The sequence below is a fragment of the Cnephaeus nilssonii genome (genome assembly GCF_951640355.1).
Source record: "Cnephaeus nilssonii genome assembly, chromosome: 6".
NCBI lineage: Eukaryota > Metazoa > Chordata > Mammalia > Chiroptera > Vespertilionidae > Cnephaeus > Cnephaeus nilssonii.
Window position 1 is genome coordinate 105,520,330 of NC_137077.1, and position 20,274 is coordinate 105,540,603.

Sequence of the window (20,274 nt, forward strand, 5' to 3'; positions counted from 1 at the left end):
GTCATCTTTCTCATGCAGACATTTGCTATATAGGCAACCTTGCCTGGGGGGAAGACAATTGATCCACCCTATTGGAAAACACCTTGCCCCCTGGTGTGGAGTTGCTGAGGCCATTAAGAGATTGAGAATAACAATTAGCATCCAGACAGAAGCATTTGCCCCATCCTGTTGAAAAAAACCTCTTGCTGAGGAGAAACCAAAATGGCGACCTCTCACAACCACATCACATCCACAAATAAATGGCAGGATAACTAACCACCCAGAACCACAGGAAATCTGGCTTAGAGGAAGTTCCACAACTAGAGAAGTGAAGAAAGCTCATTGAGACCGGTAAGAGGTGTGGAGGCGCAGAAAGTGCTGGCACCTGGATGTGCTGCTCTTTAAACCAGGAGGGAGATACAAGTTCCCGCTTGCTCTGAACTCCAGTTTCGGGTGAGACTCTGGGGGACCCAGGCACACACAGGGAGAAACTGGACTGTCTGGCATCAAGACAGGAACGCAAGGGCAGCTTACTCTTAGAGGTGCTCACAGCAATCATTGTTCCTCATGGGGGCGCGGGACGCAGAAACCAAGGACTTCTCTGGTTCAGCGCAGCCATTACTGTTTGCTCCACCCTGGTGATTCCCAGAGACCCCACCCCACCCAATTTACAACCCCAACCAAGCTGTGCACAGAGGCTTTTGCATATGAATGGCCTATTCTTTCGCCTAAAAGGAACTGCAGCTGGGTCAGAGAGCCTCAGAGATTCCAAAAGAAGGCCCACTACCTGGCAGCAGCAGTGGCCTTGCTTCACAGCTGGGCCTCGTCTGTACACTTCCAAACCCCATACAAAGAGGAGGAATCTGCAGATGTCTCTGTAGCTCCTGCTGGGCGGCCCCAGACAGTGGCTGACCTTGCACCTCCTTGGAGATTCAAGAGCCAGTGTACCCAGTGGTCAGAGTGAGACCAAACTGGATTACAACTCTTCGCATACATAAGAGACACACTCAAGGGGCAGACTCAGTGAGCACCAAAGCCCCACTGAAGCAAGTCCTGCTCCATAAGGGTGTCTCCTGTGCAACAGATCTTCCAGTGTAGACACAGCTGGTCACCACATACAACTGGACTGGAGTTCAATTCCTCCCAGTGATACCAACAGCAACAAGACTGTGCAAACAGCCCACAAAGGGGTGCAACAAGAGAATCCCCCTCAGGTGACTGGGGAGGCTGAGACACTGGACCCTATAGGACACCAACCACACAAGGCCACTCTATCAACTCAAGGTGACTAAGCAGCTACTGAGTACATAGAAACAAACATAGAGAAGCAGCCAAAATGCAGAGACAAAGAAACAAGTCACAAATGAAAGAAATGGATGAAAGCAAAATACTGGATATAGAGTGCAAAACCACTGTAATAAGGTTACTCAAGAATCTTCTAGAAACCTCTGAGAAATTTAGTGAGACCCTCAAGGGTATGAAAAAGGACCAATCAGAAATTAAGCATACATTGACTGAAATAAACAATAATATACAGAGATCCAACAGCAGACTAGAGGATCCCAAGAATCAAGTCAAAGATTTGAAATACGAAGAAGCAAAACATACCCAACTGTAAAAGCAAAAAGAAAAAAAGAATAAAAAAATATGAAGATAGTCTAAGGAGCCTCTGGGACAACTTCAAGCGTACCAACATCTGAATTATGAGGGTGTCATACTTACCTGGCAGGAGAGATACCATGATCATGAATTATGAGGGTGTCATAAGAAGAGAGAGAGCAAAATATTGAAAACCTATTTGAAGAAATAATGACAGAAAACTTCCGCTACCTGGTGAAAAAAATAGACTTACAAGTACAAGAAGTGCAGAGAACTCCAAACAAGAGGAATCCAAAGAGGACCACACCAAGACACATCATAATTAAAATTCCAAGGGCAAAATACAAAGAGAGAATCTTAAAAGCAGAAAGAGAAAAACAGTTAGTTACCTACAAGGGAGTACCCATACAATTGTCAGCTGATTTCTCAACAGAAACTATGCAGGCCACAAGGGAGTGGCAAGATATATATAAAGTGATGAATAGCAAGAACCTACAACCAATATTACTCTGCCCAGCAAATCTATCATTCAGAATTGAAGGTCAGATAAAGAGCTTCACAGACAAGAAAAAACTAAAGGAGTTCATCACCATCAAACCAGTACTATATGAAATGCTGAAGGGTATTCTCTAAGAAGAGGAAGAAAAAGGTAAAGATAAAAATTATAAACAACAAAGTGACAACAAATACATATTTATCAACAAGTGAATCTAAAAATCAAGTGAATAAAAAAATCTGAAGAACAGAATAAACTGGTGAATATAATAGAATCAGCGGCATAGAAAGGGAATGGACTGACAACTCTCGGGGGAAGGGGGTGTGGGGTGTGTGGGAAGAGATTGGACAAAAATCTTATACCTATGGATGAGGACAATGCGGGTAAGGGCATGGAATGGGGTGGGAACCGGGTGGAGGGGAGCTGGGGGCAGGAGGAGAGGAACAACTGTAATAATCTGAACAATAAAGATTTATTTAAAAAAACCCCGAAAACAAAAGAAAAAAAAAAACTCTTGCCAAACCTATGGATGATTGCTTGAGGCAATTGAAGACAAAATCCTATCTGTCTGTAACAGAGGTGGTCTCTGGAGGTTTTGAGTCTTCACCTGCTCTAATTAGAAACAGTGTCTGACACTGTCCTGCACTAGAGATTAACAGGTGTAGCAGATCTACTTAATACAAAGCCACAAACCAAAACGGGCAGCCAAAATGAAGAGACAAGGAAACAACCCCAAAATGAAAGAACAAGAGAATTCTCCAGAAGAACAGATAAATGATATGGAGATAAGAAATTTATCTGATACAGAGTTCAGAATAATGATGGTAAAGATGCTCAATACCATTAGAAAACATATAGTAACTATGAAAACAGAAATGACATAGCACAAATAAAGAACACATTGGAAGGAATACACAGCAGATTAGGGAAGCTGAGGATCTCATCAGTGAATTAGAAGACAGGGTGGAAAAAAATCACTTAATCAGAGAACGAAAAAGAAAAAATAAATAAAAAACAGGACAGCTTAAGGGAGCTGTGGGACAATGTGAAATGTAACAATATTCGAATAGCAGGTGTGCCAGATGACACAAAAAGGTACAAAGGGACAGAGAAGGTGTTTGAAGAAATAATGGCAGAAAACTTCCCAAGCTGGTAAAGGAAAAAGTCACACAAGTTCAGGAGGCACAGAGAACCCCAAGCAAGAAGAACCCAAACAGGCCCATGCCCAGACACATCATAATTAAAATGCCAAAAATTAAAGACAAAGAGAGAATCTTAAAGGCAGCAATAGAAAAGCAAAGGAGTTCCCATAAGGCTGGCACCTCATTTCTCATTAGAAACTCTATAGGCCAGAAGGGACTGTCATGAAGTACTCAAGATAATGGAAAGCAAGGATCTGAACCCAATATTACTATATCCAGCAAGGCTACCCTTAAAAATAGATGGTGAAATAAAGAGCTTCCCAGACAAAAAAAGGACTAAAGGAGTACATCACCACCAAGCCAGCATTACAAGAAATACTAAAGGGACTGCTGTAATGAGAAGAAATAGAGAGAGAAACCTAGACATACAGAATTAAAATGGCAATAAATAAGTCCCTATCAACAATAACCTTAAATATTAATGGATTAAATGCTTCAACCAAAAGGCATAGGGTAGCTGAATCGATACAAAAACATGACCCACCTATATGCTGTCTACAGAAGACCCACTCACAGGATGAGAGTGAAGGGATGGAAAAACATTTTCCATGCAAATGGAAATAGAACAAAAGCTGGAGTAGCAATACACATAACTGACAAAATAGACTTCAAAATGAACTCCATCACAAGAGACAACAAAGGTCACTACATAATACTAACAGGATCTATCTTACAAGAGGATATAACCCTCGTAAACATATATGCACCCAATACAGGAGCACCTGAATATATATATATTTCTAGAGGAATTTAAGGGAGAGATCAATAACAACACAATCATAGTAGGAGATTTTAACACTCTGCTGACTTCACTGGATAGATCTTTTAGACATAAATTAACAAGGAAACAGTGACTTTAAAGAACACAGTGGATTAGATGGATTTAATTGACAGTTATAGAACCTTTCACCCCAAAACTGCAGAATATACATTCTTCTCAAGTGCACATGGATCATTCACAAAGATAGACTACATGTTAGGACACGAAACAAGTCCCTATAAGTTCAAGATGATTGAAATCATATGAAGCATCTTCTCAAACCAGAGTAGAAAGCAATTAGAAATCAACAACAGTAGAAACACCCAAAAAAACATTCAAACACATGGAGGCTAAATATCATGTTATTAAACAACTAGAAGCCCGGTGCACGAAATTCGTGCACGGTGGGGGGTTGTCCCTCAGCCCAGCCTGTACCCTCTCCAATCTGAGACTCCTGGAGGGATGTGCGACTGCCCGTTTAGGCCCGATCCCACCAGGACATCCCTCTCACAATCCAGGACTGCTGGCTCCCAACTGCTTGCCTGCCTGCCTTCCTGATTGTCCCTAACCGCCTCTGCCTGCCAGCCTGATCACCCCCTAACCATTCCGCTGCTAGCCTGGTTGATGCTTAACTGCTCCCCTGCCAGCCTGTTTGCCCCCAACTTCCCTCCTCTGCCAGCCTGGTCACCCCTAACTGCCCTCTCCTGCAGGGTTGATCGCCCCCAACTGCCCTCCCTTGCAAGCCTGGTCCCTCTCAACTGCCCTCCCTTGCAGGCCGGGTGCTTCCCAACTGCCCTCCCTTGCAGGCCGGGTGCCTCCCAACTTCCCTCTCCTGCTGGCCATCTTGTAGTGGCCATCTTGTGTCCACATGGGGACAGGATCTTTGACCACATGGGGGCAGCGATATTGTGTGTTGCAGTGATGATCAATCTGCAGATTACTCTTTTATTAGATAGGATAGAGGCCTGGTACAGGGGTGGGGGCCAGCTGGTTTGCCCTGAAGTGTGTCCCGGATCAGGGTGGGGTTCCCTTGGGGTGTGGGGCGGCCTGAGCGAGGGGCCTGTGGTGGTTTGCAGGCTGGCCACGCCCCCTGGCAACCCAAGGGGAGGCCCTGGTATCTGGAATTTATTTTCCTTCTACAATTGAAACTTTGTAGCCTGGAGCAGAGCCAAGCCTGGGGCTCCCTCCGAGGCCCAAAGCCATTTGTGTTGGGGTTATAATTGAAACTTTGTTGCCTTAAGCGGGTGGGCCCGGCCAGGGTGTGCGGAAAGCTTTACTTTCCCTGTTGCCGCCGGCAACCCTTGCCTGCTCTCTCAAGCTCCATTCTGCCGCCGTTTGTTTGAATTTGTTTACCTTCTATAATTGAAACTTTGTAGCTTGAGTGGAGGCTTAGGCCTGCAACGGCTATGGAAAGCTTGGCTTACTCTGTTACCTGGGAAACCTTGCTCTCTGTGGCTGTAGCCATCTTGGATTGGGGTTAATTTGCATACTCGCCCTGATTGGCTGGTGGGCGTGGCTTGGCTGGTGGGCGTGGCTTTATGTAGCGGAGTGATGGTTAATTTGCATATTACCGTCTTATTAGAGAGGATGAATGGGTTACCAACAAGATCAAGAAAGACATAAAAAAAACTTCCTAGAAACAAATAGAAATGAATACACAACAACCCCAAATTTATGGGACATAGGAAAGCAGTCCTGAGAGGAAAGTTCATAGCACTACAGGCTTATCTAAAAAAGAAAAAAAAATCAACAATAAACCATTTAACCCTCCAACTTCAAGAACTAGAAAGAGAACAACAAGAAAAGCCCAGAGTAAGTAAAAGAAAGGAAATAATAAAGATATAAAGATTAGAGCAGAAATAAACAAAAACAGTACAAAAAAACCACAACAATACAAAAATCAATGAAGCCAAGAACTGGTTCTTTGAAAGGATAAACAAAATTGATGAACCATTAGCCAGACTCATCAAGAAACAAAGAGAGCGAGCCCAAATAATTAAAATAAAAAAGGAAAATGGAGAAGTAAATACTGATACCACAGAAATACAAATGATTATAAGAAAATACTATGAAAAATTATATGCCAAGAAGTTGAACAATGTGGATGAAATGAACAAATTCCTCGAAAAATACAATATTCTAAAACTGAATCAGGAAGAATCAGGAAACCTGAATAGGCCCATAACAACTGGGGATATAGGAGCAGAAATAAAAAAAAACTCCCAGCAAACAAAAGCCCAGGTCCAGATGGATTCATAGGGGAGTTTTACCAAACTTTCAAAGAAGAATTAACACCTATATTTCTCAAACTATTCCAAAATATCCATAGGAAGGAACACTTCCAAGGTCTTTTTATGAGGCTAGCATTATCCTAATTCCAGAACCAGATAAAGACACTACAAAGAAAGAGAACTACAGGCCAATATCCCTGATGAAAATAGATGCTAAAATCCTCAAAAAATATTAGCAAATCGGATCCAGCAATATATTAAAAAGATCATAAACCATGACCAAGTGGGATTTATTCCAGGGATTCAAGGCTGGTACAATATTCACAAATCAATAAACGCGATACATCACATAAACAAATTGAAAGACAAAAATTACATGATCATATCAATAGATGCAGAAAAAAAGCATTCGACAAAATCTAAAACCCATTTTTGATAAAAACTCTCAGCAAAGTTGGAATAGAAGGAGCATATCTCAACATGATAAAGGCCATGTGTGACAAACCTACAGTGAACATCATACTCAATGGGCAAAAATTAAAACCATTTTCCCTAAGAACAGGAACAACACAGAGATGTCCACTTTCACCACTCTTATTCAACATAGTACTGGAAGTCCTGGCCACAGCAATCAGACAAAAAGAAGAAATAAAAGGCATCTAAAATGGAAAGGAGGAAGTAAAACTCTCATTATTTGCAGATGACATGATACTGTACATAGAAAACCCTAACGACTCCATCAAAAGACTACTAGGTTTAATAAATAAATTTGGCAATGTTGCAGGATACAAAATCAATACCCAAAAATCAATGGCTTTTTTATACACCAATAATGAATTCTCAGAAAGATAAACTAAACAAACAATCCCATTTATCATTGGAACAAAAAATTAAAATACTTAGGAATAAACTTAACCAAGGAGGTAAAAGACCTGTACTTGGAAAAGTACAGGACATTGAAAAAATAGATAGTAGAAGATATAAACAAGGGGAAGAATATACCATGTTCGTGGATTGGTAGAATCAACATCATTAAAATGTTCATACTACCGAAGGAAATCTACAGATTCAATGCAATCCTTATTAAAATACCAACAGCCTATTTCACAGATCTAGAGCAAATACTCCAAAAATTTATATAGAATGAAAAAAGACCCTGAATAGCTCTAGCAATCTTGAGAAACAAAAACAAAATTGGAGGACTCACAATACCAGATTTCAAATTATATTACAAAGCCACCATATTCAAAACAGCCTGGTACTGGCACAAGAACAGGTACATAAATCAATGTAACAGAAATTGACCCAAGCCATTATACTAAATTATTATTTGACAAAGGAGGCAATAGATTCAAAATATTCTCTTCAATAAATGGTTTGGGAAACTAGACCACCAACTTACACCATACACAAGAATAAACTCAAAATGGATAAAAGAATGGACTTACATGTAAACGTAAGCCGTGAAACCATAAAAATCCTAGAAAAAACCATAGACAGCAAAATCTCAGACATCTCTTGTAGCAATATGTTTATGGATACACTAGAGGCCCGGTGCACGAATTTGTGCACGGTGGGGGTGTGTGTCCCTCAGCCCTGCCTGCACCCTCTCCAATCTGGGACCCCTCGAGGGATGTCTGACTGCCCGTTTAGGTAGGATTGGGCCTAAACGTGCAGTCGGACATCCCTCTCACAATCCAGGACTGCTGGCTCCCAACTGCTCGCCTGTCTGCCTTCCTGATTGCCCCTAACTGCTTCTGCCTGCCAGCCTGATCACCCCCTAACCACGCCCCTGCCAGCCTGATTGATGCCTAACTGCTCCCCTGCCAGCCTGTTTGCCCCTAGCTGCCCTCCCCTGCAGGCCTGGTCCCTCCCAACTGCCCTCCCCTGCTGGCCATCTTGTGGTGGCCATCTTGTGTCCACATGGGGGCAGCCATCTTTGACCACATGGGGGCAGCCATCTTGTGTGTTGGAGTGACAGTCAATTTGCATATTACTCTTTTATTAGATAGGATAGAGGCTTGGTGCACGGGTGGGGCCTGGCTGGTTTGCCCTGAAGGGTGTCCCAGATCAGGGTGGGGGTTCCCTTGGGGCGTGGGGCAACCTGGGTGAGGGGCCTGTGGTGGTTTGCAGCCCAGCCACACCCCCCGGCGACCCAAGCATAGGCCAGGGCTGGCTGGAAGCAGGTATCTGGGATTTATTTATCTTCTATAATTGAAACTTTGTAGCCTTGAGCAGAGGCCAGGGCAGGCCAGGGCAGGCCAGGACAGGCGGGAAGCTTGGCTTCCTCCATCACCGGGGTCAACCCAAGCCTCCTGCTTGCTCCAGCTCTGTGGCTGCCGCCATCTTGGTTGGGTTAATTTTCATACGCGCTCCTGATTGGCTGGTGGACGTGGCTTGTGGGTGTAGTGGAGGTACAGTCAATTTGCATGTTTCTCTTTTATTAGATAGGATTTCCTAGGACAAAGAAAACTGAGGAGAAAATAAACAAATGGGACTAGATCAAAATGAAAAGCTTCTGCACAGCAAAAGAAACCATCAACAAAATGAAAAGGGAGCCCACTGTATGGGAGAATATATTTGCTAATGATACACCTGATAAAGGGTTAATATTCAAAATATATAAAGAACTCATACAGCTTAACAGAAAGAGACAAACAATCCAATTTAAAAAATGGGGAACGGACCTAAATAGACACTTCTCTAAAGTGAGTGGACATACAGATGGAACAGAGTGCAGAATCTCAGAGGGAAGGCAGGGGAGGGTGGGTGTGTGGGAGGTAATCAACCAAGGACCTTATATGCATATATGAATGTCCCATGGACACAGAGAATGGGGCAGTGAGGGCCTGGGGCAGGGGCGAGGACAGGATGGAGGGGGGTAATGAGGGGAAAAGGGAGACATGTGTAATACTTTCAACAATAAAGAATTATTATTATTTTTTAAGTAATAAGAAGAAAGGATCGCCTGGCTGGCATGGTTCAGTGGTTAAGCGTTGAACTATGAACCTGGAGGTCATGGTTCAATTCCTAGTCAGTGCACATGCCCAGGTTGTGGGCTTGATCCCGTGTGGGATGTGCAGAGGCAGCTGATAGATGATTCTCTTTCATCATTGATGTTTCTATCTCTTTCTCCTTCTCCCTTCCTCTCTGAAGTCAATAAAAATACTTTTTTTAAAAAAAAGAAGGCAGGATTTAGGGTTAGTTTTTGTAGTCAAGGCTGGCCAATACCTCTGGCACAACTGGAACTCTTGGCCCTCAGAGTACACACTGGGTTCGAACTTGGTGTTCCCTGGCCCTTTCCCAAATGCCTATACATCTCTTGGCACTGGAGAACCAGAGAGCATGACGGTGCCACAGTCTTTGAGGGAGTCCAGGGCTAGCTAGTCCAAGGTGAGGATCTTGCCCCTGGTTTTGAAGAGTGGGTTCCCAGGGTTGCTCACACACTGTGCACACACCTTCAGTTTGAGCACCTCCTGTACACACATATCCTGGGTTATCACCCCTACAACCACAGTGGTTTTGCCGTCCTGGCCAGGAAGCTTCATTCTTCGGATCATCAGGGGAAGAAACAGAGGTGACTGGGTGGTGCTACTTATGAATAACTTCTTCAGCACCACTTGGTTGAACATGGAATTGGTTCATACAGTCATAAACCTGTTCAGCTTGATCAACAGCCTTAGGTAGATGTCCTTGCTCTTGGGCTACCTGTGCCCAACCTTTCAGTCTGTTGTGGCTGACATGGACTCCCAGGACCAGAAAGAGAGAACTGCTTCATGGCACTTTCAGTGGCAGTAGCTCACAAACAGAAAAGAAGCAAGAGAGAGAAAGGGAAGAAAGGAAGAGCTGTGTATGTTTTTAAGGAATATGATACAACTAATGTTTAGAGGGTGAAAAAATTGGCCAGGCTGGAAAAAACTAGGAGTAAGACACCAGTTTGAATCAAAGGAAGAAAGAAAGGGGGGGGGGGGGCGAGTGTCTAACATCTAGGTACAGGGGTCAGTAATCTAGATTCCAGGAGGTTAGGCCAGAAACACAGTCAGAAAACAGATCTGAGGCTGTTAAGTCCCAAGGGAAAGGTGGGACAAATGTTCAAAGCAGGGTCAAAGATTCAGGATATCAGTTCCAATAGAGGCAGAGGCAGGGGTCAAATTGTGAGATTCTAGTTAGAACCCAAACTTAGGGAACATGGAGGCCACACTTTCAGCCAGACCCAAGACATGTAACACTCATTAGCTGCTCGGACCAGAATTGGTTCCAGACTGTGGATGAAAGCTGGGGTGAGTGGAGAGCACAGTGAGGAAACCAAGCAAAAACTACAGAAACTGAACCAGAGTTAGAGATATATAGAAAGAAAGAAGTCTAAAGTTGATGTGCCTATCCATATGAACACTGAGAAGTGGCCCTTAGAAGAAAAAGTAGAAGGCAAATCACTCACAGGGGAAGAAGGTGCACAGGAAGAGACAGAGAGAAGTCTGTGACCACCACCAGGGGGGCACCTCCAGTTCCAAGACAGATTTGTTGATTTACAGCAGCACAGGGGCACTCTGGTGTGGCACAAGAATTCTTAAAACATGCTATACCTGATTACATAGGCACTGACCTCTTTTCCCTTAGATTGTCAAAGAAAATGACAACAGCCAACACAATGATAGCTGTCTGGTGTGAATGCCCTGCCTTGAGCCATAAATATATCCTATATAATAAAGGCTAATATGCAAATAGACCAAACAGCAGAACAACTGGAACAACTGGTCGCTATGACATGTGCTGACCACCAGGGGGCGTGTGTGGAACATGGTGGGCATTGGCCGTGGCGGGACGGTGGAGGTGAGTGGGGGCACCAGACCAAGGCGGGGCGCCGGTCACTGTCATCAGAGCAAGCCTCTGGTGGTTACTGAAAATTCTTTGCTCCCACGCGCCATGGTCCCGCCAGGCACTTGCACCCACTGCAGCCGGCGCCACCACTCGCACCGGCTGCCGGTGCCCAGCGCCAGTCCTGATCACTTGGCGCCATCAGCGGGTGTGATCGGCGGCTGCTGGCCCTGATTGCCCCTGAAGGCTTCTCCCCCTCCCCCTGCTCCTGAGGGGCGATTGGGGTAGCACCCACTGATAGCACCGGCCCTGCTCTCACCCGCTGCTGGTGCTGGCCCCAATTGCTCTGCGCCGTCAGTGGGTGCGAGCGGGGCCGGCACCATCAGGGTGTGGGAGCGGCGGCAGCGGGAGCGGGGCTGCCGGCAGACAGGGGACCAGGGGCCCTGGCGGGAGGGGCGCGTGGGGGCGTGAAGGATGGGCCGAAACCCACCACTGGGCCCACCGCAGCCTCTCAGCCCACAGTTCCTTTCAAGGTGCCCGAATTTGTGCACTGGGCCCCTAGTAGGTCATATAATAGAGCTGCATCTTATTGGTCACATCACATAATAAAGTTGCATATGATTGGTTAATTCTTGGTACCCCAAATCCTTTTACACAAGTATAGACACCTGATTTTTATTATTATTATTTTTTTAATCCTCACCCAAGGACACCTTTTCCATTGATTTTGAGAGTGGAAGAGAGAGAGTGAAACACAAGGACTGGTTGCCTCCTGCATGCACCCCGACAAGGGCCCAGGCTAGGGAGGAGCCTGCAACCGAGGTACATGCCCTTGACCGAAATCTAACCCGGGACCCTTCGGTCCACAGGCCGACACTCTATCCACTAAGCCAGTGGTCGGCAAACTCATTAGTCAACAGAGCCAAATATCAACAGTACAACAATTGAAATTTCTTTTGAGAGCCGAAAACCGACTTCTGCACACGGGCCACGAAGTTTCAATCGCACTGTATGTGCGTGCCCGCATGTGGTATTTTGTGGAAGAGCCACACTCAAGGGGCCAAAGAGCTGCATGTGGCTCTCGAGCCGCAGTTTGCAGACCACTGCACTAAGCCAAACCAGCCAGGGCTAGACACCTGATTTTTTAAAGTCACTTTGGAGCAAAAAGGGTAGGTAATTACTATTACTATTATTTTTGTAAATAAATCAAAATTAAATATTTTTGTCAGATAAACAAAAAATATATTTCTTGGTTTCCGCAGAATTTTAGTAATTAGTTTATGTGTGCTATGAGATGAAAAAGATTGAAAATCGCTGATTTACAGGATTGTGGAGGAGGGAAGAGGACAACAGAGTAGCCTTCAAGTGGAGGTGGGAGGACTGTAACCAGCATTCAAACATACTAGAGTAACCAAAACATGCTCTCTAGTATTGTTAACTGTTCGAGGCACAAACATACTAGAGTAACCAAAACAGGCTTTCTAGTATTGTTAACTGTTCGAGGCACTGTTACGAAGCTGGCTAGTGACAAGAGGCCAGGTAAAAAGGTTAAACAATGATAAAAGGTAAAGGCAAGAATGAAAAGACGGAGGAAAACCAGGAAAAAGAAGGTGGGGAAAGAACAGTCAGGATAGAATGGATTCGAAACAAATGTTAAAGGAAAGCAGTGACCCTTTAATAAAAGAGAGGCAAGTGTGGAAAGTCAAACTGATATGTGAGGAAATGAAGAAAAACGGGAAAATGTCCAATTCAGGTTATGTGATTAATTCCACAGTGGCTTGTCACCCCTTTACATCTTGTCTATTAATAGAATATCTACAGAGTAGCTGTGCTTTAGAAACACACCAAAATGTACCCTCTGCTCTTTAAAATATACGGTACAATTTGAGGATGAATTCTAAATCATTAATAGTTCCAGGTAATAAAGGAGCAAAACTACAAACTTTGGAGCTGTTTCTATGCAGAGGTGGGGTGAGGGTGGGGGAATATTAGAAGATGAAGTATTTTGAAGTAGTTGATTCATAAAAGATACACTGAAATATACATTTTCTTTAAGAAGTTGGATTTTTTTTTAAAAAAAAATGCTGCCTTATAAAAACAAAACAGGTTATTAAAACTACCAGAATAAAGAGAGGGAGAGGTGGGAGAAAAGTACCCAGACTCCAAAATCTATCACATGATGTTCATCACGTTTGCCATTCTCTCCAGACTTTACACTGCTCAAACCTAGAAGAGGATCTTTGATTTCACCACCCTACACTTTGTGATTGTACCTGTCACTCAGTGAGTACTTGATGAATCTGGGAGAAGCACCAGGAGCAGTGCTTCCTGTCTGAGGGGCCCTTTGAGACTTGAGTAGAATGCAATAAATACGAAATTGCAGTGATCAGTACAAATGTCTGGGCATTCATTGTAGTTTTTCCAAATTTCTGGTCAGTTTTGGAGGTGATTTTCCCTTCCTCCCTCCCCTCCTCACCAAGCTTAGAATTCTAACATACTGTAGAATATAACATTTCTGAAGTGGAGGCCTCAACTTCCTTCTCCTAGTCTTCTCTCAGCCTAAGGCCGAGGTCGGCAAACTGCGGCTCACGAGCCACATGCGGCTCTTTGGCCCCTTGAGTGTGGCTCTTGCACAAAATACCACGGCCTGGGCGAGTCTATGTTGAAGAAGTGGCGTTAGAAGAAGTTTAAGTTTAAAAAATTTGGCTCTCAAAAGAAATTTCAATCGTTGTCCTGTTGATATTTGGCTCTTTGACTAATGAGTTTGCCGACCCCTGGAAGGCGTGCAGGTCTCCACCCCCAACACAACACACTCCGCAGACCGGCTCCCTTTTCCCACCCTCCACCTTCCTCAGTACACTGAGGCGGCAGCCGCCAGAGCGGTCAGGACTCCGAGCGTCTTTTTTAAGAGCTTGTCTTCTTTGGGGCGGTCATTCGCGTCCGTTTCCGGGATGAAGGGCGGGGGTCGCTCTTTGCACACCTCCGATTGGTGCCTCCCCTGCCCAGCCCTGCCCGCTGCCTCCATCCTCCTGAGTCCCACCTTCATCAGCCCCTCTACCTTCTTCCCTCGGAGAAAGCCAGCTCCTCAGAGTTTCCTGTCCGGAAGAAAAGTGTTAGTAACACGTGGAACCCACTTAATTCCTCCAGGCCTTACTCTCCGCCGAGCACAGCCCACCGCTCCTGCCACCGTCAGCACAAACACCAGCTGACCTCCACGTGCGCCTCTCCGGATGGAGCCTCCGGAGGCACCACCCCGCGGGCCCTTTAAAGGGATGGAACCGGAGGGCGAGTTGGGGGTGGGGAGACCCTTATTGTCCTCGTTCCTCAGGCACTCAACTCCTCCGCCCGGCCGGCGGGGTGCGCCCCGAGCAGGTCCTGGGCGCACCCCGCTCCCGTCTCCCCCCGCCGCTCCCTGGGGCGCTCAGGCCCCGCTCCCCCCCCTCCCCCTCCCTCCCGCGCAGCTGTTCGGCCGCGGTGGGGGCGGGTTGTTGTGGTGGCGGCGGCCCCGCCCCCTCCTCGTGGCGGCCCCTCCCCGGCCCGCACCGACCTCGCCCCGCCCCGCCCGGCCCATCTGTGTGGCCGGCGGAGAGCGGAGTACATTGTGCGGGGCGCGGGCGGCCGCCGCCACAGCCGCAGGCGCGGGATGGGGACTCAGTGACTGAGTCCGAGCCGCCGCCCCGCGCTCGTCCGCCCCCAGCTCATGCACCCGCCGAGCGGCGGCCGCCGCGGGAGGAGCAGCCGCCCCCGCCCCCGCCCCCGCCCGAGGAGCTGAGGCGGGAGTCCGGGCGGGCGGGCGGGCAGCGTGGGGCCGCCGAGAGCGCGTCGAGCACGGGGCCGGCGCTCCCGCCGCCGCCGCCGGGAGATGTGCCCCGAGGAGGGCGGTGCGGCCGGGCTGGGCGAGCTCCGCTCCTGGTGGGAAGTCCCGGCCATAGCGCACTTCTGCTCGCTCTTTCGCACGGCGTTCCGCCTTCCCGACTTCGAGATCGAGGTGAGTGGCCGCGCGCGGCGCCCCTGGCCCTGCCGGGCCGTCCGGAGCCCCGCGCGGCGGGAGCGGCGGGGTCGCGGCCGGGCGGAGGGCCGGCGGGGCGTGCGGCGCGGACCGGCCGGCGGGCGGGGGTCCGGGCCCGGACGTTGCCGGCGGCCTCCGCGCGCCGCGCCTGCTCGGGCCGGCGGAGGGGCGGGGGCCGGCTTTTGTGGGAGCGGGGCCGCCGCTCTCCGGGGCTTCGGGCGCTCCTCCGGGGCGGCGGGAGCGGCGCGCCCGCGGCGGTGGCGGGAGGGGCGCCGGGCGGCGCGCTGCGGAGGGAAAGTTGGGACTCGGCCATTATTCGCTGGTGCCCTTCCCCGCGGAGCGGGCGGCCCTCTTTATGCCGGACCTCGAGAGCGCCATTGTCCCCGCGGGCGGTGGCGGTGGCGGCGAGGACGGCTCGGTCCCGGCCGGAGGGCCCGCGCCGGGCTTTGTGGGGCCGCGCGGGGCCGGCTCCGGGCGCGGGGCGGGCGGCGGGCGTGGAGGGCCGGGGCAGGCGCCCTCCTCTCCGTTTTCGGGTGATTTTCGGAGGGCTGTGGGGTCCGTGGCGGGTAGGCGGAGGGCACTGCCTGCTCGCCGGGAGCGGCTTCTGCCCGCGGAGCAGGGAGGGGAAGCTTGGTCAGTGCTCCCCCAGCCCCGCCGCGGGAGGAGGAGACCGTGGTGCCCCCCGCCCCCGGCTTACCCTCCGCCGTGTCGGGGTGGTTTTAAGTCGTCTCCTCCTCGGGTTTCGGTCGCGTCCTCAGTTTGAGGCTCTGTGCAGGTACCACTTGCCCCCCGGAGTGAAGTGTGGGGCGTGCTCCGTGGCAGAGTCCCTGGGATCGGCAAGTACAACGCCCGGAAAGGTGAAGGGGAACGGGGGCTCGTGAACCTGGACCGTTCACTGGCTCTCGGCGAGTCTCAGTTCCTTAAACTGGTGAAAGCAATGTGACTAAAGTGTTAGGAAGGTGTAATAACTCGGGTATTTCAGGTAGCGCCGTAGTGTTCATTTTCAGAGTTTGAAGGTACCTGTGGAAAGCATGCTTTTTCCTGAAGCATGTCGCGGCACAACTGTTTCTAGTGACTGAAGAGGAGAAACGGGGCCACAGAGATGAAAGGTTGGGGAGTGCTAAAAGCCAAGAGATTTAACAGTTATCGTGGTAATCCTGTGGCATAAAGTAGTGAGGGCTTGTATCCTGGTCCTCAAAATGGTGGCTGCTGTGGGAGGTGTTGCTGCCACGATGCCATCTTGGTGCTGGTGCCCTGGCCCCCGCCCGGGCCCTGCGCGGAGGCGGCCCAGGCCCTCCGGGAAGGCCCGCGAACCCTCCTCTCAGGGTCTGCATTCCCAGTTTGTTGGTGGAAAAACAGAGGTAACTGATTTTGCCTTGAGTTGTTTCAGATATCTAGAGTATTCTATAAATTGTATTATGTTCTAAGAAATAAACTTGTGGTTTCTAAGTATTAGCTAGTTTAATTCCTAAAGGAAATGTAAGCTGATCAAAGAGATCAAATTTGTGTGTATGACAAATGAAAAAATCAGTTACAGCTGAGTAATGGGCTATGCGAGATGTCTGTTTCTGGGCAGTGACACTTTTTGTTGGTGAAGTGTATGCTATTTGAAATACAGGTCACAGGGATGAATATTTGGACTCCATTTTGGTCACTGCTCATACCTGTTTTTATTTGGAGATGTTCAGTAGATGGATAACAAGTGATAGTGATATTTTTACTTTGCAGTTCTTGTATAATTTTTCTCATTTCTCATGTAAAGTGTGTTTTGAAATGCTTAATGTGAAATTTAACTTAAAATTTTCAGTAGTTATCAGAAATTAAACATTTTAAATTTATTTTAGTCTTCTAATAAATTCAACTCAGTGACAGTGCAGAGCTCATCAGAAACAATATCAGTTTTATTCTGTAAGTATAAGTAAATTTATTTTTATGTTGCTTAGGTGATGTTTTAATCGAATAGTTTATTGTCCTGACAGTTGGAGAAACAATTTCCTTGTTTAGAGTTTATGATGCAGTGCAAGACCCTTTAAAAAATCCCGAAACAGTTCTAGTGCTGAGCTGTACCTTGTTAGGCCAGCTAAAAAGTCCCTACAATCTTAATTTATGGCAATCTTAAAAGATAAAATTGATGAATAATACCAAGTGGTAGAAGTTGGATATCAGATTTTAGGTAGCCAGTTTTCACCTGTGGGAAAAATCTCATTTTTACCCTGGACCACCAAGCTGAATCCATGGATTTAAAAAAATTTAGGAAGCAGAATCCTCAAGGACTTGGCTTCTATTTAAAGTGAAGCAATCTTTTAGAGAGTGAAGGGTTGTAAAGATTCATGATGCAATTCTGCCAGAGGTCGAGACCTCCTACTTATAGAACTGGTCCCAAAGCACAGATATTATTTTTGCATGTAAGAAAACACACCTTTGTTCTCTCTTCACCTTGAATGTACAGGATTTCTTCAGAAGAGTCAATATACTTGATTCTTACTTTGGGGATATGTTTAAGGCCTTATATGTTGTAGCCCACCCCCCAAATTGGTGTTCTCTAAACATCAGATAAAAAATCTGAATGTATAGGTCAGGAGTGGGAACCTTTTCTCTCCCAAGGGCCATATTTATAACATCACTTGCAGGCCATACAAAACTATCAACTTAAAAATTAGCCTCCTCTATTTGGTCAAACATTGAATTAACTCACCCCTAATGCCTTGGCAGGGCCAGACCAAATGAGTTCTCAGGCCTCATATGGCCCATGGGCTGGACATTCCTTACCCTAGTTAGGTAGTGCTGTAAGTTGTTCATAATTTCTGGTTTTAAAAATAATAAACATTACATAACACTTAAAAATTAAAGCAAAGTATAGGTAAGAGAATTAAAGTCACCATAATGCCACCACTCAACGATAAAAGCTGTTAACTGTTAGCATTGGGTCCCACCACTCAAGGATAACAACTATTAATTGTTAACAAATTAAGAGATTACCAAATATTCTCACAATGTATTTGCACCATAGATTGGGTGTTCTTTTTATTTTTCAGATGAGGCTGTTGAGGTATAGCTGGACAACAGTGGATTAATGACACTGCATTCAGTAGTTGGTATTGATTGATCTGCCCAAAGATTTCATACTGATTGTTCTTTTTCCTAGCCAAATTATTTTTACAGTGAATATAGTACGTTACTTGACCAAGGTAAAGTAGAGGAAGATAGAATCATTTTAGATAATCTGGTCTGGAGTTAGTCATGATGGGTGTGGGGTTGAGAACAGAAATTTCATTAAAAACATTTCTGTATGTTTTCTCTAAAGAATTTGAGACCTTGATGTCTTTAGGTGACTATTTGAAAATGGTCATGTAAAATTATCTGAGTGGTTTCTATAGAGTATAGCAGCATGATAAAAAGAATCTATTAGTCTTGTCTACTGCTTTTTTCCCTGAGCTTCCTGCTTTTGAGTACTGAAACCATTGCCTTCTTTGTAGCTCCTTTCTGGTTGTGATTGTATGTGGTTAATTAAAGTCCTCACCTAATCAGCATGATGATCTGGGGGCAGTACCTTTAATTCAGATTCCTGAATTCTACTCTTGCTGTTTCCTTGGATCCAGCCTCTTAGTTAAGATCACCAAGGCATGAATTATTCAGGAAAATAAGAAATAAAAATTGCTGAGGGTACATCAGTATATCAGTGGTTCCTAACCCCGGGCCTGTGGATGGGCTGTAGGAGTTTAATGTTGGTGTATATATATGCACTTGGCTGGAGGAGAGGGGCTATCGCTCTCATCAAATTCTAGAAGTGATTCCCAACTATATGTTAAGTAAGAGGCCTTGAACTAGATGGAAGAATAAGTTGGCCCTGAATAGGGGAATCGGAAGCCTAGTTTCATGACACAAGATGCATTGGACTAGGGGTTAGGAAACTTGAACTCTTATTCTACTTGTGCCATTAACTAGCTCTTGTGACTTGGGGCAGGTTAAAATAAAACCTAGTGATAAATGCCACTTGTATAGTAGCACTTCATACATTTTCCAAATGTTATTTTGTTTTATCCTTAGTCATCCGTAACCATCACCGTGAGGCAGAGGCATCCTCATTTCACAGATGAGGAGATTGAAAGTCAAGAGAGGCTAAGTTGCTTGCACACAGGCTTTCATTTGGACTTCAGGTTCTTGGATACCAAATTTTATGCTGTTGCTACTACCTCACCCTGTTTCTGCATCAGTTTTCATTATCTATAAAATGAAGGGCTAGACCTAAGTAATGACCAAGATTCCACAATGCAAATCTAGAGTTCTTTGGTTTTTAATAATGTGGAATGCCGAAGATTGTTTTAAAACTTATGCTTAATTTAGTACAGAAGAACAAGTTCATAATTTAATTTGTTGGCTTCTGTAAATATTTTTTGAGCATCTACTATGTGTGCTAGGAGCAGTGTGTACTAGGTGCTGGAAGTACAGATGTGAACATAACACAGAAATACCTGCCCTCTTTTTAGCAGAAGGAGACAGACATTAAACTGTCTCAGAGGATGACAGGAAATCAAGTAGGGTAGAGGCTAGCCAAGTTGATGGGGTGGATTGTTGCAATTTAAAATAGGGTGATTAGGTATTGCCTCAATGTGAGAAGATGGTATTTGAACATGCCTGGAGATAATTTATCTAAAGTGATTTAAAAATAAGTGGTTTGTCACACGTATCTATTTAATGAAAGATAATACATGATAAATGTCTTCTAAAGGTTCAGGATCTGCTCCTTCTCTGACAAGGAAAGCCCAAGAACAGGATGTGAATTATAGAGGGGCAAATGCATGTGCCGTTTGAAATCCTGAAAGGGGAGAGAGAAGGTTCTGTCAGAGTGTATCTCTCTAAAAGTGAATACTAGATCCTTTTCCGTTTATACCAACACCCTGAAAGGGCAGTCTTTCATTGTTTCTTTGTTTTTCAGTTTTTGCCTGCTATATGAAGCTTCAAAGAGGTAGTTGGGAGCTTCTACAGTTGTAGAAAGGGCAGTACCCTCTCATCTCTCGGAAGGACAGTCTATATTGGCATCTGACTTGCTTTATGACAGAAGTTCAGTTGGGTCTTACTTAATTTTCTGGAACACAGTTAGGATAGCCTAAAATAAAACTTGGCTGCATTCGGTACAACCAACCGTCTGCCCTTTGATCAGGAGAGTGCTGGATTCTTGCAAT

At 46.1% G+C, this 20,274-nt stretch overlaps 1 protein-coding gene across 5 annotated transcripts in view; it reads left to right on the forward strand.

Moving 5' to 3' along the window:
- Window positions 1-14,634: 14,634 nt before the first annotated feature.
- CECR2 (CECR2 histone acetyl-lysine reader) overlaps window positions 14,635-20,274 on the forward strand; it is a 189,210-nt gene continuing 183,570 nt past the window's right edge. For all 5 annotated transcript variants that reach the window (XM_079774003.1, XM_079774006.1, XM_079774005.1 and 2 more), the window contains exon 1: window positions 14,635-15,070. In XM_079774003.1, the coding sequence (XP_079630129.1) occupies window positions 14,945-15,070 (126 nt within the window). In that variant the 5' untranslated portion in view covers window positions 14,635-14,944. The remainder of the gene's footprint in view (window positions 15,071-20,274) is intronic.